Source organism: Schistosoma haematobium, chromosome 3 (genome assembly GCF_000699445.3).
Source record: "Schistosoma haematobium chromosome 3, whole genome shotgun sequence".
NCBI classification, from domain to species: Eukaryota; Metazoa; Platyhelminthes; class Trematoda; order Strigeidida; family Schistosomatidae; genus Schistosoma; species Schistosoma haematobium.
This window is the reverse complement of record NC_067198.1, coordinates 10,076,963-10,093,587: the sequence shown is the minus strand read 5'-3', so window position 1 is coordinate 10,093,587 and position 16,625 is coordinate 10,076,963. Positions and strand designations below refer to the sequence as shown.

The window sequence follows — 16,625 nt, the reverse complement described above, 5'->3', positions numbered from 1 at the left end:
ACTTTTAACAAAATCTGTCTGTTTACTAATCACTTTTTGTGAACCTAGTTGGTATTAGCAAGATTTTACTTCATCATTTCAAGATAAACTGTACATCAAGTGGATTATTTTTCTCTGTGGACTTTCTCTGAGATAAATGGTTTAAATGTGGATCTTTCAGTGTTCTTTTGTACAATATTATTATAGCAAACTTCAGTTAGAAATAAGATCTTCCAAGTTTTTCTTGTCCCATCTATCTTGATCTTGACTGGATACTCTTGACCTTTAGCCTTTCGTTGTCTTAATCTTTGATTTGATTGTCACATCTTTTGACCTAATTCATGATCCCGAATTTTTCCATTATTTTTTAACTGGTTGACAAATTTTATTGATTTCAAATTGGTTTTTATGGCAAGCTTCTAAGACTTTCCCTATCTGTTTACTACTCCTTCTATACGAAATTTCAACGCATTCCCAGTTGAATGTGTGTTGACACATGGATCGACATAAGTAAAAATATAACATGATATTTGACCGCTAGTTGGTATTCATGTAGACGAAGATGAAGAGGACGTTTACTCTGCCCAAAGTAGTGTTTCTCACAGTTGGGATAGTCATATGCAGAGAGATTCGTATACCTCATTTCAACGAATCTCCACTGATCTCATCCATATGAAGTAAAAATATTTTACACTGTCTCAAACTGTTTTTTCGTAACAATATGTTTTATAAGTGTGAATTATTTCAATTCCGAGGATTTCGTTTTGTTCTACATTATCAGTTCTTACTTCAAGTAAAACAACCGCCTTAGTTGCGAAACCTCTGGTAAATCATCGATTTTCGTTTTCAAACTAAGCAACAGTTTAAGTATTGATTAATTTAATATCTATACCTCTTAGCAATAATTTTATTCAATATAGTGGTGTATGGTTTCGTTTAGAGGGATTGAATAACTTGATGTATGAAATGATTATTTTCATATTTCTGAATATATTTCTTTATTCTTAATACAGTTCCCATTATACCCGACTTCTTATTATCTCATCAAACAACGAATCTTTCAACATCTATCAATGAAACTTTATTAGGAGATAAATATTGTACAAAATTATTAAATGTCACTGATAAAATTAATCTGCAAAAATCAATAATTTGGGCATCAAGAGGACATGCTGTCCAACATCAACCAATAGGATTGACAGATCAATTGAAAATGATGTTAGACGATAAACGAATTCAGTATTTACTTGCTGATACTAGATTTAATGAGTGTATGGTAAATGCAACAATAGAAATTGAAAAAATCACCGCTGAAGAATTGGGGAATGAACATATTCAAGTTGGTATAATGTTTGCATCGAAAGCGATAGTACAAATGATTGCAAATCCTATGATTGGTCCATTAACAAACAGGTAAGACACATCTTAATAATGTTTTGTAAATCTATGTAATCAGTAGGCCTTTAAAAGAGAAAAGAATAGCTTATTTAACCTAGATTCAATGTTCGGTTTCTTATACTACATCGTTCAAACATTCTATTAGTTTCCTTGATCAATCTAACCCATAGCTACATGATCATCATAAATATGCTGAAATGGACAGTAAGAACTTCTAGTTCCTTTGGAAGCATTACTACAGTTGATAAATATCAGTCGTATGAGTATGACATCTGTCTGAAATTAAGGAACAGAACTTAAACAAAAAGTAGTTATTTAACCTGACAAAGCGTTAAGATGGATTGCATAAAGATTTCTTTCATACAACAAGATTCGTGATTCCAAGTATTCATATACAATTTGTTGTTTAAACATAAATAATGAAAGTTACATCCAAAAGAATTGAACTAATGTGATAACGTCACAAGCTTATTTCCGCGACAAAATATGTAATGCATATGTGAAGGGACTTAAAGAGAACAAAAATAAGGTTTGCCATTCCCAAGACTTGATTTTATCGTTACCATCAACTTCGTAAAATCAACATTTTTTTACTTAGTTGAAGATTGTTTTTTATTACAAACTGACATTAGATGGATAGACGTTTTGTTCTAGTTTATGACTTTTCAATGGTTGTCATTAATAACTTTAAAACGAGATTATAATTAGAACTTTCATAATAATGTCGTCATAAACAGAATTAGATAAAAAATGTTCAATAATTTCAATATCGATCAAACCACATTATAACACGATAGTCATTCATTGTTACTGGTGATATAAGTTGTAGTTTTGTTAGAGTTACACTCTATAAGTGACATATAATTAGAACTTATCTTACTCCTAACAAAACTAGTCACTAATAAACACATAACCAGGTTTAATTTTCGGCATGGGGATCTGTGGAGATTGTAGTATTTTCACAGTTGAAATCCCGAGTCATTCTAAGCTAGACCACCATTGAAAATCTGGAGACACTGAACTGTCGTTCTGTTGGAGTTTGGAATTTTACATTAGTGCACACTCACGACCCTACACGTGGGATTTGAACAAAGGATCTTCATTTTCGTGAGCGAACATTTGACCTCTAGACCATTGAGTCGGCATCCATCAGTGTTAATGTCGAACTTAAATCAATCGATGATCTTGCGCAACCCTTCATCCATTATATGAGGTTAATAAATTTCTCACAGACTACACAAATTGGACTCCACTGGTCATAGCTTCTTACTAGAACTCCAGATGTTACATCATGGAACTGTTCACACTAAAATGGATCTTTGTAACATGTATATAAAACAAAATTAGATTAATACTTGTTTATTTAGGATATTTTTCGCGTTTTGTCTGTTTGCACTTAACTCAAAGCTTAAAAATTCATATTTCAAACTCACTGGAGTTTTTGCGAATATTTTTCATGGTATCAGTTGAACAGAAGTCATTCAGTTTTATTTTTATAAATTTTAGAATTGGCTATAGTGTTCCAATGTTCACTGGATTTGTGATAATGTTTACATCTACTATCGGTAGGTTTCGATAATTTTGAAGCTCATTTTATTACGTTATACTTTAAAGCCTTTAATGTTGAGTGGTAACCAACGACATATTTGTCTAGTCTTTAGTAATGATCAAGTTCTAACGATGAAGTTGTAATGTGGTCACTAGTTAGAATGCTACAATATAGTCTATAGTATGTATAAATATTAGGTGATTGATAGACATCGGTGAGTTATCCTGGACTTTTCGTGCTAGTTAGGACAATTAACTAATGTGTTTTGTAAAATCGATCAATACTAAGAACTAGACAAACATGAGACTTGGTTACTGGATATTAATCAGTCATATGACCATGAAATAGAGATTTTCAATCATAGAGTCCACTAATGATGGGTTAACTTCAAGCCAATCCAGATTAATGACCTTCACTCTAACCAATAACGCGAACGGATCCTAACTTCTATTGGTTTGCGTAGCTGATTGATCTTTAATGATGAATCAGGAAATTAAGACAGAAAGCTGATTTACCATTTATTATTATAGTGTTATCGTGGCTCAAAAGCTTAGTACTATATTAGACAACAACATGACTACAACATGCCACAACGTAGAAATCATACTCATCTAAAGTAGAAAACTAAGTGACAGGGACATAATTAATTCACGAACAGTAAGAGATATACCATCAGTTGATGACTTAAATTAAAGGTTATAATTAGGGTAATTTAAAAATGTCATAAACTAAATATTTAATGGTTACATAGAAAAACTGTGTGTGAGAACTCACCGTAGGATAGTTCGGAAAGTTTCACTCTCACTCAAATATTATCCCATTTCTAACATTTATCCAAAATATGTAAGTAAAAATCTATTTTGCTGAAAAGGATCTGTGGTATATACCATAAGATACTCATATAGTTCCAGAAAAAAATATCTCACTGGCATCAAAAACAAACCCTAAATAAATAACCACTGAATACCAGGAGGTACGAGACAGTAATGAAAATCCTTATATAGGATTCTTCAATGATGTAAATCCACAACCCTACTAGTTAATGAAGTCAGGATCTTCAAATCTTATGGAGAGCAGTCAACTTGCACACTACCAAGTTGTCATTCAATGTTTTACATTTCTAACTTGAACTGATATTGCCCTATTGGCTAATAACTGTTTTACAGTCGACATGGCTGAACTAAACTTACCAGTTCGAAATATAAACTATAAAATTCAACAACATTTACATACCTGTTACACTCAGAAAAGTATATTATTGAACGACTACAGCTTAGTCTTTTGATAATTTTTCTCTCTTTATCACTTATTCTCTTATAGTGTTTGCATTTGGTGAAAGCTATACAGTTCTATTCTTTGCCAGAGCTTTACAAGGTGTTGGATCTGCTTGTTCCAGTGTATCAGGTAGCATTCAATGATTAAAGATTGATTTTCAGTAATATCTAAAACATGGATTCTGATAATTTATATGTACATGTCAACTAGGTATTTCTATATCTTATCATGAAATGTTCATATTATTATTATTATTATTACTTTTTTGAGTTAAAACAATTTTTGAGTGCAATTTCATTCGATTACTTATTTACGTTTGTTACTCCTTATGAAGGAGCAGAGGTCGCCCACCAACATTTTCCATTCAACTTTGTCCTGAACAGTCCTTTGCAGTTGTTCTTCATCCTTTTCATGTCTGTTCCCAATTATCGATGTAATGTGCTCTGTAATCTTCCCCTTTTTCGTTCCTCTTATGGACTAGAAGTTAGCTTTTGCCTCATGGTGCAGTTTGATAATTGTCGTAATGTCCTATCCACCTTCAACGTCATTTTCTATTTTCCTCTTCATTTGGAAGCTGTTTCGTTCTCTTCCACAGTAGACTACTGCTGATGGTATCCGGTCAACGGACACTAAGTATATTGAGCAGACAATTTTTTATAAATACTTGTACTTCTTCGATGATGGTTGTGTTAGTTCTTCACGTTTCATCTCCTTACACCAGAACTGCCTTGACGTTAGTTAGTATAAAAAAAATTGTTCAACACAATGCTCAAAAATTAACTGCATTCTGTGTAGGAAGAAATCGATCCATAGTACCCGTGACCTCCGGTCTCGCGCGTGAACCTCTAGACCACTGAGCTGGCCGTCATCCGAAGCTGTCAATGTCTAATTTCAGCCAATCCACGAAATTGCACGACCATCTTTCATTGTCTGAGTTAGATACCCGTCTCTACCTGACACAGAGTAGATCCACTGGTCACGGCTTCTCACAAGAACTCCGAGAATTTCCTCACGAAGCAAGTATTTGCTTGTTTTTTGGTAATACTAAGCATCGCTTTGCTTATGAATACATAATGTATATATAGAATTAACACAAATTTTTGTAAAGGGTTATGAAGATTGTTGAGCTCAGATTGATATAATGAATGAATCAATGTGAAGCCACCATTGAAAACCTGGAAGCGTCCGCTCGCGAGAGCGAAGGTTCTGGTTTTGAATCTTGCTTGTGGACTCGTGGATGCACACCACTGAAGGGTCCCATACTAGGACGAAACGGCCGTCTAGTGCTTCCAGGTTTTTAATGGTGGTTTAACATTGATCCATTCATTCAAGATTAACACAAAATCAGTGAATTTGACATGCAGAATAAGTTGAAATTCTTTTATATACATTAGTAGAATTAATATTTTTACCCGATAGATTTCTCGTGTATTTATTATTATTATTACAACAGGAATGGGAATGTTAGCCACTTGTTACACTGACGATAAAGATAGAAGTCATGCATTCTCAGTTGCACTTAGTGGATTGGCTATTGGTGTATTGGGTAGGTTCACTGATTTATTGGAAAATTATCTATGTTTTTATTCGCCTATAAAAAATATACTGAAATCATGAAGTTAATTGTTAGAACACTTTACATCTCGAAATGAATACAATCGAATATTACAATCACTGTACTTAACTCAATCAATCAAATTCATTATTTTCAGATGTCAGTTGTTTGGTAGTGGTTATCTGTAAACAAGGTTTTAATTTAGTTGGCTTCCGTCAATAAAGTGTACATATAATCAACAGAGAATTGATGCTTTCTATATGATTTGGATCCATGTCATTCAACTTCACAACTCGAAGCACTACCACTGAGCTACTCTGATCATAACTGACCTGACTTAGGGTTTCCTTCTGAGTGATTTCGACGTATTAATAGAGTGTACATAGTTTCGAATCAGTCATATTGGAACGTGATCGGTAAGATTCGGCCAACGGTAAAGAAGAGATGGATATTGAATTGGTCACTACTCAGTGAGCAGTCGACTATCACTGTTTTCTCCGTGAGACCTTTAAGGTATATGATGTGTGAACTTGAGTAATCCCAAAATCGGATTAAATAATTATTTATTCACGACTAATGTTTTACAGATATATCAGCTGCTGATGAACTTCGCTTTCTAGTATGAATCATTATTCGCAAAGAGATTTGTGGGCCCTAAGTAGATGAAATACATTGAAGTATAGGTTTTCAAATTTCATAAAATTGGTCGTCCAAACTGACCACCGATGCATCAGCGTACAAATCTTTTGAACTTTTGTAACGAAGCTGTCATTTATAAATATTTCTCGGAATATTGAGTGTACGCCGACCACTACCATCTTGAGATTTGTTGTCATTTATAATTTCAGTTATCATCTCTATTATTTTCACGACCATTAAAGACTTTTGATGGATTAAGATATCTTATTTTGTGATAGAATATTTATCTAAATGAATAATTACAGATTTTAAATTGCAAACTGACCTTAGCCAGACCATCATTAAAAACCCGAAATTACTGGTTGGTCGTTCCGTCCTAGTATGGGACTTCTCAGCAGTGCGCATCTACGACCCTGTTTATGAGGGATGAACTCAGAACCTTCGATCTTGTGCATGAACGCCTAAATTGTAGACCACTGAACAGATATCTAACGGCATTAATCTTTAATCATCTGAATCGTTTAAAGAATAAGAAATTTCAAGGAAAAGCAAAATATGAAGAAATCACAAATGAAAATTATTTTAATTCAAGCTTATTTTCAACACTGAAAATAATGTAATCAACATCACCATAGATCATTCTAAATGTAGAAATACAAGAAACAGTTTTAGATGTTTCTTCTTAAGATGAAATGTTTCCTAGTATTTTGTTTTTGATAGAAAAAATGTTAATCATATGCTTGGTATAGATTAAGATCAATCATTGAGAATTAATGAGTAGAATAATGTAATAATAGTACAGGCTTGTTAACAAGTATTTGAGTGAAAAGAAGGATTACTTCTGACAAACAACTAATTCCTTTATATAATTATCATATGTATATATTGAGATGAGATATGTTAAATAAAAATCAAATTAAGCTTACTTAAACATATTACCAGTAGTATTGTGTATTTAAATGTTAAAAATAGAAAATATCACATTCATAGTATTGCTGTATCTGTATTGAACGAACACTTAAAGCATAATCATATAGTCAGTCAGTCAGTCAGTCAGCTACAACGTAGGACCAGGCACATATATGCATCAGTCCAAGTTGCCGTACCTCATTAACACAACAAGATGAACACCGGATTCATAAAAGTAGTTAATTCAGAGGTGGTAATATATAAAAGAAAGATTGCATATAAGGACATAGTACAGGAAGAAAGAGTTAGTTCGTAGAAAGAAAGATATGAAGCGATTTTAATCTCTTAGTTTAAGGGAAGACAGAGAGTGTATACACCTACACCATTGTGATCGATTCTGAGCCATGTCACCAAGAGTCTCCAACCATTGGTTCCAATAGTCACGTGGACCCCAACCAAGTAGTCTGCATCTACCAACATGGCTAAGACTAGAAGTTAGTGACTTCAATCACCGATACCACGTTTTGGTTTGGCCGTACCTAACCTTCTTCCAACCATCCCGAACACCGGTTAGCATTGCACGTCGTGGTAATCGGTGTTCAGGCATACGTAACACGTGGCCCAACCATCTCAGTCGATGAAGATTCACAACCTCATCAACTGATTTATCATCAATCCCTAATACCCTGTGTCTAACCTCACTGATTACTTACCCGGTGATCCCATGCAGTCACCAGCAATATTTCTAAGGCATCTGTGGTCAAATACTAGTGGCTTACGAGTGTCTTCTACTCTTAATGGCCATGTTTCGCTGCATCGACTATTCCTCCTACATCGACTTTCACCGATTCCTATTATTCCTCCTATAATCATACAGCGGATTAGCAAAATGTGAGGATTATACATCAAATACATTATTCGTACATCTTCTTTGAATAGTCTCTTACAAGCTTCATTGTTCCTTCATTGCTGTTGTTATTTTGATTGCTGTCAGCTTTCTTCTCTCTTCTCTTTAGTTTTATCTTTTAACCTTCTTTTTGGAGACATTGCACTCCCGACTGGTGAACTATACTACTTATAGCTGCAAACATACACCACGTACCTAGTTTTCAACTAGTTCAGTTTATTTTGTCTGTAAAAACTTTAATTTAAAAATATCATCTTTTTGGTGCCTTTTTTTATTCGTAAGAGTAGTAGATGAGGTAGATGAGGTCAGTCAAACAGAATTATATCTAGTTCGTGTAATTTACTATTTGACTTCCCATTAATACCTTGATAAATGACTAAGAAATGTTCAATATGATTTGCAATTGAAGCATCTTCATTCATTTTTATCATTGATAAGATATGAAATGTCGAAATACATATTTCACAATAAGTTACAGTATATGGTGTCATAATGTGTTAGCCGATTTCCAAGATCTATTATGTAATATTTTACGCTAATAAGGTTTGACTTAAAACTTCAGGAGGACATCTTTATCATTGCATTAGTATAATTCAAACAATAAAACTAACAGTTTGCTGTGACTGTTATCTTCCATTTCTAATAAAACCAAGCTCTGTAATAAATTGATATGACTAGAGTTACGTGGTTGAAATACCCTTTACAAATAGTATTATTCACAGTAGATACTATGACTAGTGATAGATAGACAACCATTAAAAAGTCAGGTAGCACTGAATAGCTATTTTATGTTTGTATGAGACAAGTATGAAACTCATCAGCAAAGGGTATGCATAACTACACTCGAGACGGAACTCAAAACCTTCAGTTTCACGTGTAAGCTTTGAATCTCCTAGATCATTAAGTCAATATCCAGTCTTGTACATTTCTAACTCCAATCAACTAGAGACATCGCCTGATCATCTACCATTGCTTATGGTGTATAACTGTCTCACATAACACAGTTGAACTATTCTAGTCACGGGTTTCTCAATGAAGAGGTGACTAAATATAGTGTTAAATAAAATATTCCAGAAATTAACAATCATGAACTCTTTATTAATAAATAATAAGCTATTGATTTCGTCGTTAATACAATTAGATTTATTCTTCTCATTCATAGTCAAGCATATAATGTGAAAATATTAAAAATAGTTTTGATCGTTCCATTGTTGATATTTTTGGCTGAAATTTGATCTAGATACATCCAACTGACGAGTCTCAGGTGGGGCGAAACGTGCGTACTGGATTCTACTGCTAGCCACATTCCATCTACTCTATATTATTATGAAAGTATATTTTAAGAAAGGGGTCAATAATGTGTCCTTTGAATAAAAATTAAAAGCGAAAAAACAATGTTCACTTTGTATTAGTTTACATTAAGATTGTTTCTCTTTTTATTACAGTAGGACCACCGTTCGGGGGCATCGCCTATCAGTTCATTAGTAAAGAAGCACCATTTTTAATTTTGGCAGCGTTAGCCTTAGCTGATGGAAGTAAGTGAAGTTTTGCTGAAATTCCAGTATGGAAACGATTTAATGAAAACTGGGCGAATCATGTTTGTATTTTATGTTTTGGTAAAACTTAAAAATGAATGACCTTTATGTTATATTACATAAAATGTAAAGCTGGAGTTAATTTTTCTACGGCTCAAAACATTTAAAATTATGATGAAATATTATTTTCTGCTTTCATATCATTAAAACCTCCAAAATGCCCTGGTGCGGTCGAGGGTAAGGGGATTCAGTTCTCCCTGTCGAAATGCTCTCACATTGCCACGCGTATGCAACCACTGTTAAGGAATCCTACTCACTGCCTTCTCGTGGCAGAAGTGTTGTTTACGAACTTGAGAGAACGAAGAGCGAATGTCCGGCACTTTAACCGGGTTTGTGGATATGGAGGATCCTTCTAGGGGGGTCGGAAGACCCTGATGCCAAAACAATGGTGCACATAGGCTCCACAATCCTGAGTGACCAAATGGCGTACGAACCAATTATTGGTCACCGGCTACCATGAGACTGCATCTCCCGATGTTGCTCCGCTGCCTTGTGGATCAGACCTTCATATCTAAGGCTCTGGATGTGGCCTTCTAAGGAAACCACCTGCTCCGGTCTGGGCACCCGGGTAGTATTACAGCCCACACACAAACCAAGTGATTCGTGTTGCGCATATGTATTTGGTGCCCCTTTGTACCAATATTTATATATTTAAATAAATATATAGTATAAAAATAATAGTGTTAAATGTATTAAATGGTCAGTTTTTGCGATGTATATTGTATATAACATACAAACCAAATTTAGCTCTAAATCTTTAAACCGTGGAAACTGTAGAACTAATTAGGTCCTCATAAAGGTTGATGAAGAATCATCTTTTATGACAAGAAAGAGAATTTGATAACTTTTTTCATAGAAGATTTAAATCGATCCAATGATTATGTAAGATGGATGCTAGGTTCTTAGCCTTAATGTGAATGTAAACACTTGAATTCATTTATATTCAGCCAATGAGTACCGAATAATGTGAAACATACCTCCTTGGTTATAGCATTATTGATTATTAGGGAATATAATTAGCTTATCTTCATTATACATTTTATTGATAATGAACCGAATGAGATGATCAGTGAGACTATAATTTATGGACGACTTTTGAGTGACGGTAAACTGACCTTGAGTGTGTCCAGCTAATAGCTAGGACCAAATGAAGGTAATAAACCAGTGTGATGGATTAGAATTATGATTTAAAGTTAATGGTTAGGGTTAGGAATTAGATTTAGGGTTTTCATCACGAACTGACATCAGGTAAAATACCAAAACGTTAGGTAGTTAAATTGATGGGTGAATTTCGCGCCAAAATTCGAGTTCTGTTATCATAAATGTGATCAGTTCGTCCATAATTTATATTCTCACCAGATGATCTACAACGTTCATACTACATCAATACAATTACCTATTTACTTACAAATGCTTTTTTAGCTTTACAATTAATTGCACTAAAACCAAAAGTACGTAAAGAAGATCAAAAAGGTGCTGCATTATGTGAACTTTTAAGAGATCCATATATATTGATCGCTTCAGGTAATTTTTTAAAATATAATTAATAATTTCTCAGTTATTTCTTTGAATTAAATTATCCAAAAGACTTGATTATTTTTCATTACTTGAATGATATATACTTTACTACTAGCAAACGATCTTGAAAAGTTATGTTTAAGTTATTAAATAAAAGTAAACAACTTATCTGATTATTTCGTAATTGATACTACGGACTATTCACAATCTGACAATCATTACAAACCCGGAAACTGTGGATGGCTGCTTCGTCATAGTATGAAATTATTCAGTAGTTTGAATAGATGAACCCAAACGAAGATCGAAACCAGAACCTCCAAATTTCGTATCAAGCCCCTAATCTTTAGACCACTGATAACATTTGTAATGCAGCTAATAATTAAATTCGTGTTATTACTGTTAATAGATAAGAATAGAATAAGATACTGTCAGAGGACTAGGTAATATAAGGAGTACAATTTACTGAATAATTGAGAAATAAATGGTGTTAACAGGAAATTGATAACTGGTTCAGGTTTGTGCCAATACCCATATGTTAGTTCATGTGATGGCAAGTATTATAAAGTATTTCAAATCAGAATACTGGATCTACTTCGAATGCCATTTAACATTTAGTGCTAAGTGAACAATTTTAAAAGAACATCCATTAATTTGAAAACATTTCTCATCGTGTACTTACTTAAGAAAGTGTTTTTTGAACTAGGGCTTATTGTAAAACCGTTCATAGTGCATAAACCGTCTTGAACAATATCTACAATTCAACCTATATTTACACACTGAGTGACATGTACATCTTTCATGAGTATGTCAATATTGTGTCGACATTGAAATAATATACTATTTAGAACCATTTTATGATGATAATGTTTGTATATTCTGCGTGAAGAACATGATCTCTTATGACCTCTTAACAAAAATATCAACGACAGACTCAACTTCCTGAGTATTTAGTAAAAAAAATCAACATTTGAAAGTGTTCAAATAAATTTTCAACGGATGAAACATTTTTGACTTTCTTCTTAGAAATACAGGAATAAATAATCCATTTCAATTTCATCAAGACAAACTTGTGCTATAAGCAAAGATGGATAGTGGCTAGCAGGGGAATCCAGGACGCGCGTTTCGTCTTACCTGGCACTCGTCAGTTGGATGTACCTGCATCTCAGAGTTGATGTCCACCCCGGGACTCGAACTCAGTACCGTTCGCTTCAAACGCCATCGCGTTATCCACTTAGCTACTGAGTCCTGATAGCCACTTGCTTGTGCAATGGGGTGAAGTTTAATTCACTTGGTATTGTTTTACTTGAATCTTCACATTGCTAGCCACTATCCATCTTTGCTTATAATGCTTGTAAATTAAGGCAATATCAAGGCATACGCACAGTATGCACATATGTCAATAAGAGACTGATCAATTTCAGTCCTAAAACATCAATGAGAAGATTCAAGTAAAACAATACCAAGTGAATTAAACTTGTGCTATGTTAAAATCTATTTAAGCTACCAGTTTCGTTACACATTTTTCTGTATAGTTAAATTCAAGTAAAGAAATCGTATTGAAGTTTATTGCAAATTAAAGCCTAACAACTATAATCACCAGGTAATAATTTTGAATATTTAACATCATTTAAATTTAAATTCAGTTGTTATTATTTGCTTGTATCTTCCCATTGTTGTTAAGGACTGCAATTGATCAGTCTCTTATTGGCATGTGTGAATCGTGTGCGGATTGTCTCATTATTACCTTAAGTCACAAGCTTTATAAACAATGATAGATAATGGTTAGCAGTAAAATCCAGGACTCACGTGTCGTCCTATTTGAGACGCATAGATGCAGATACACTCAGCTGATAAGTCCGAAATAGGACGAAACGCGCATCCCGATTTCCACTGCTAGCCACTATCCATCTTTGATTATTTAAATTTGTCAATAACAACATGAAATCATTAGGTAGAGAACATTTTTATTATTTACTAAATGTACAATAAAGTCAAAAACTTAACAAATGAAGAAAAGATACTCTTTTGAAGTTGTTTCTATGTTTATTTTTGAATTCTCGGCGAGACTTTAATTTATGGACGAACCTTGAACGAGCCTTAAGTGACCTTGACAATTATTAGCCAATCAGAAGACAGTTAGTATAAAGTAAAAATATATCATAAGAAACTAATGAATTACAGTGGATATTCTTCTTTTACATGATTTAAGAACTTGTTAAGGTTTGATAAAGGTTCAGATGTTCTGAAATCATAATGCATACGATATAGGAACTCGTCCATATGGCTCCATAATAGTCGTCCTCTGGAGCCATGGTACGGTCTTAAATATTCCTTCAATCTCGACCACATGGCTTCAATGTTGTTAGTATGGACGCCGGTAGTAGGGTGGACAAAATGGCGTTTATGCACTACGACATGATGGAAATATCCAAGACTATGAAGGCATCTATACGCTCTCCAATCATCTGTATATACCGTAGTGCCCGGCTGCAAGTATTTCTTTATAGCTGGTATTATTGTGCTTGCTTGACGGTTTCTCACCCTTTGGAAATGCCCCTTTTGAGTTGAGTGGTCATAAATTCAAAGTACCTGTCAAGTATATTTACGGAAGTGCTACTTACCCAGTCTTCCTTGATACTACGTCCCCTGTTGTATTTTCGCTTTCGCACTACTGTTTCATCTATTTCTACAATACTTCCGACTCCTCTGAATGATACGTGTAGACGTGTCATTTTAAGTGCACGAAGAAAGTCCTCGTTCGAGCAGACTTATTTCCCCAACATAAAGAACAACGAAATACAATCTCATCACGACAGTCTGCACACTGTACTGCAGTCATTTGATAACCGCAGTCACAGGTACAGGAACTTCTTAGTAGTCTCATATCTTGTAGCCGCTCAATAATCACCTCTTCTCTAAAATCCGCTGTAAACCGATCGTATGTGAGCATCAGGTGTTGAACTCGGCTCTGTGAGCTTGAAATTCCTCAAACGCTTCTGATTGGCTAATGGTTGTTAAACATTAAATGCAATCTAAGTAGTAGATGAATAACATAAGTCTTTCTAGGAGTCAATCAGTTAGTTTTTCAATGAACTATACAATCGATAGTAATTATTTCTTTTTTTCTTCAAATTACCAATTGCATGTCTTAAACAAAGATTATTTTCTTTTTGGTATAATTCAATCCTTGCTTTTTTTTCTTAATTATTAGGTTCAATAACTTTTGGTAATATGGGCATTGCTTTACTTGAATCATCTTTACCATTATGGATGTGGAAAACAATGAAATCAGAAGGATGGCAACAAGGTGTTGCCTTTTTACCATGTAGTATTGCTTATTTTATTGGAACAAATATATTTGGACCAATTGCTCATAAAATTGGTCGAGGTATAAGTGCTGGTCTTGGTATGATTATATGTGGAATATGTTTACTTTCTGTAAGTCAACTGATTTTTAATTTATGATATAATATTCATTTATTTGCTAATACACAATGATACTCAATTATTGACATTAGTTAGACATCATATGTTGATGTATTTTCCCACCTACGCGTAGTTGGGAAAATCGTAATGAAGAAAAAAGTGATAAAAAGAAAATACATACTGTTCATAGTAACTTTAACAAAACAAATTTATCACGAAAGTTTACAGAAATTAAAAATATGGCCCTTTTTCACTCAATCTATATGTAACGCTAGTTCTAAAATATCAGTATACCATCTGGTAGTGTTGTGAAATGAACTCCCGAAGAGGTTATTATCAAGAAAAAACAAGTGATACTTGATATTCAAGGATTCCTTAGCTGATGTCATTTTGTAACGTAACTTATTGATAAGTGCATGTATAGTCATTGTATTTTCAGATCAAAAAAGTTATGGAAACTCTCCTAACCCTAGAATTAAATCTTTCCAAAGAATATGATCCAGTTAATTGAATGATTTCTAAAGCAATTTACATTAGACTTTCCGAAGTGAAAATGCTAATGCTATTTACACTATAAGTTGTAAACACAACCCTTGTTATTAAATCATAGAAGTTCAAGCCTAGTGCATAGTGTTCTGGGGGCAAAATCACATTAATCTAGTTTCAAATAGTTCGATAGTTGTTATGCACAAAGCCGCTAATCAGAAGCAGCGAATTATCGATCGGACCAAGGACGCGTAGAACACGTACGAGCAGCCCAGAGTCCTGATTAGCCCTGCTTTCCGCCTAGCCCAGCCAGTTAAGTCCAGAACACCAATCCGAACCTCTACAATACGAATCCTTATATTTCAAACACACTGAGTTTATATACCAATCAAACAGACCACAACGTAGCATAAAATAGAAAATAACATTTGTACAAAATTTGGCCAAATGTGGCTGTGAATATTGGAGGCAGTGACTAATAGACAGGGCATAATTCAAGAATGGTAAAACGTATAATAATGGTTCATAGGTCAAAATAAAGTTTATAATAAAAGGAATATGAATAGTTCGGTTATTTAACAATTATACGATAAAAATATACGTTTAGTATTGGTCCATAAAATGATCCCAAAGTTACCATTCATTGTGTTTATCGGCACCTAACAATAGTGTACTAAATTTACTATTAAATGAGAATCACAGTAGGTAGATATTCAGAAAGTAAGTTTCTATGAATTATGTAATCAAATGTTTGCAGATTATAAATTATTTGACTATTGATTACTAATGGTCAAATCAAGTGAATTCCCTCGACAAAGAAAAAACACTGATTTTTATGATATTTAATTCATTTGAAGCACAAATCTCGTTTTATTTCTTACCATGTGATTAATGTAGATTCCATTTTGTACAAGAATTGAACATTTAATTGCTCCCATGGGCGGACTTGGATTCGCTATAGGTATGTAAACTACAAATGATAGTTTATTTCAACACTTTATTTATTCATTAGTACCACAGTGTTAAGGTTCCAACTTGCTCAGAGCTATGCTCAATCTCAGCAAAATCTGTTATTATTTCGTCATCAAAAGGCTAAAAACTAAGGATGAATTAGAACTATTCTTGGAATGAAGAATGGAAAATCATTTTTTAGAGAAAAATAAAAATGATTTGTAGCCTGAATGTTATTGAGGTGGCACAATAAATTATGCAAGGTATAAACAGATTGAACATAGTGCTTCGTATTTAATTGAGTATTCATTCACCTTTATAACAAGATTGATTTGAAACCAAATTAGGTTACGCTAACCCATGTTTTGAAGTTGAAATTAGTTCGTGATGAAAACACTGATATTAAATCCTGACCCTAAAATTTAATTGTAAACCCCA

The 16,625-nt window shown here is 33.7% G+C and overlaps 1 protein-coding gene across 2 annotated transcripts in view; it reads left to right on the top strand.

Moving 5' to 3' along the window:
- MS3_00004976 (uncharacterized protein) overlaps positions 1 to 16,625 on the top strand; it is a gene marked incomplete at both ends in the record, with an annotated part of 45,524 nt that overhangs the window by 12,120 nt on the left and 16,779 nt on the right. For both annotated transcript variants that reach the window (XM_051212977.1, XM_012936856.3), the window contains 8 exons: positions 993 to 1,392; positions 2,884 to 2,942; positions 4,247 to 4,330; positions 5,655 to 5,747; positions 9,657 to 9,746; positions 11,229 to 11,330; positions 14,536 to 14,762; positions 16,134 to 16,197. In XM_051212977.1, the coding sequence (XP_051068907.1) occupies positions 993 to 1,392; positions 2,884 to 2,942; positions 4,247 to 4,330; positions 5,655 to 5,747; positions 9,657 to 9,746; positions 11,229 to 11,330; positions 14,536 to 14,762; positions 16,134 to 16,197 (1,119 nt within the window). The remainder of the gene's footprint in view (positions 1 to 992; positions 1,393 to 2,883; positions 2,943 to 4,246; positions 4,331 to 5,654; positions 5,748 to 9,656; positions 9,747 to 11,228; positions 11,331 to 14,535; positions 14,763 to 16,133; positions 16,198 to 16,625) is intronic.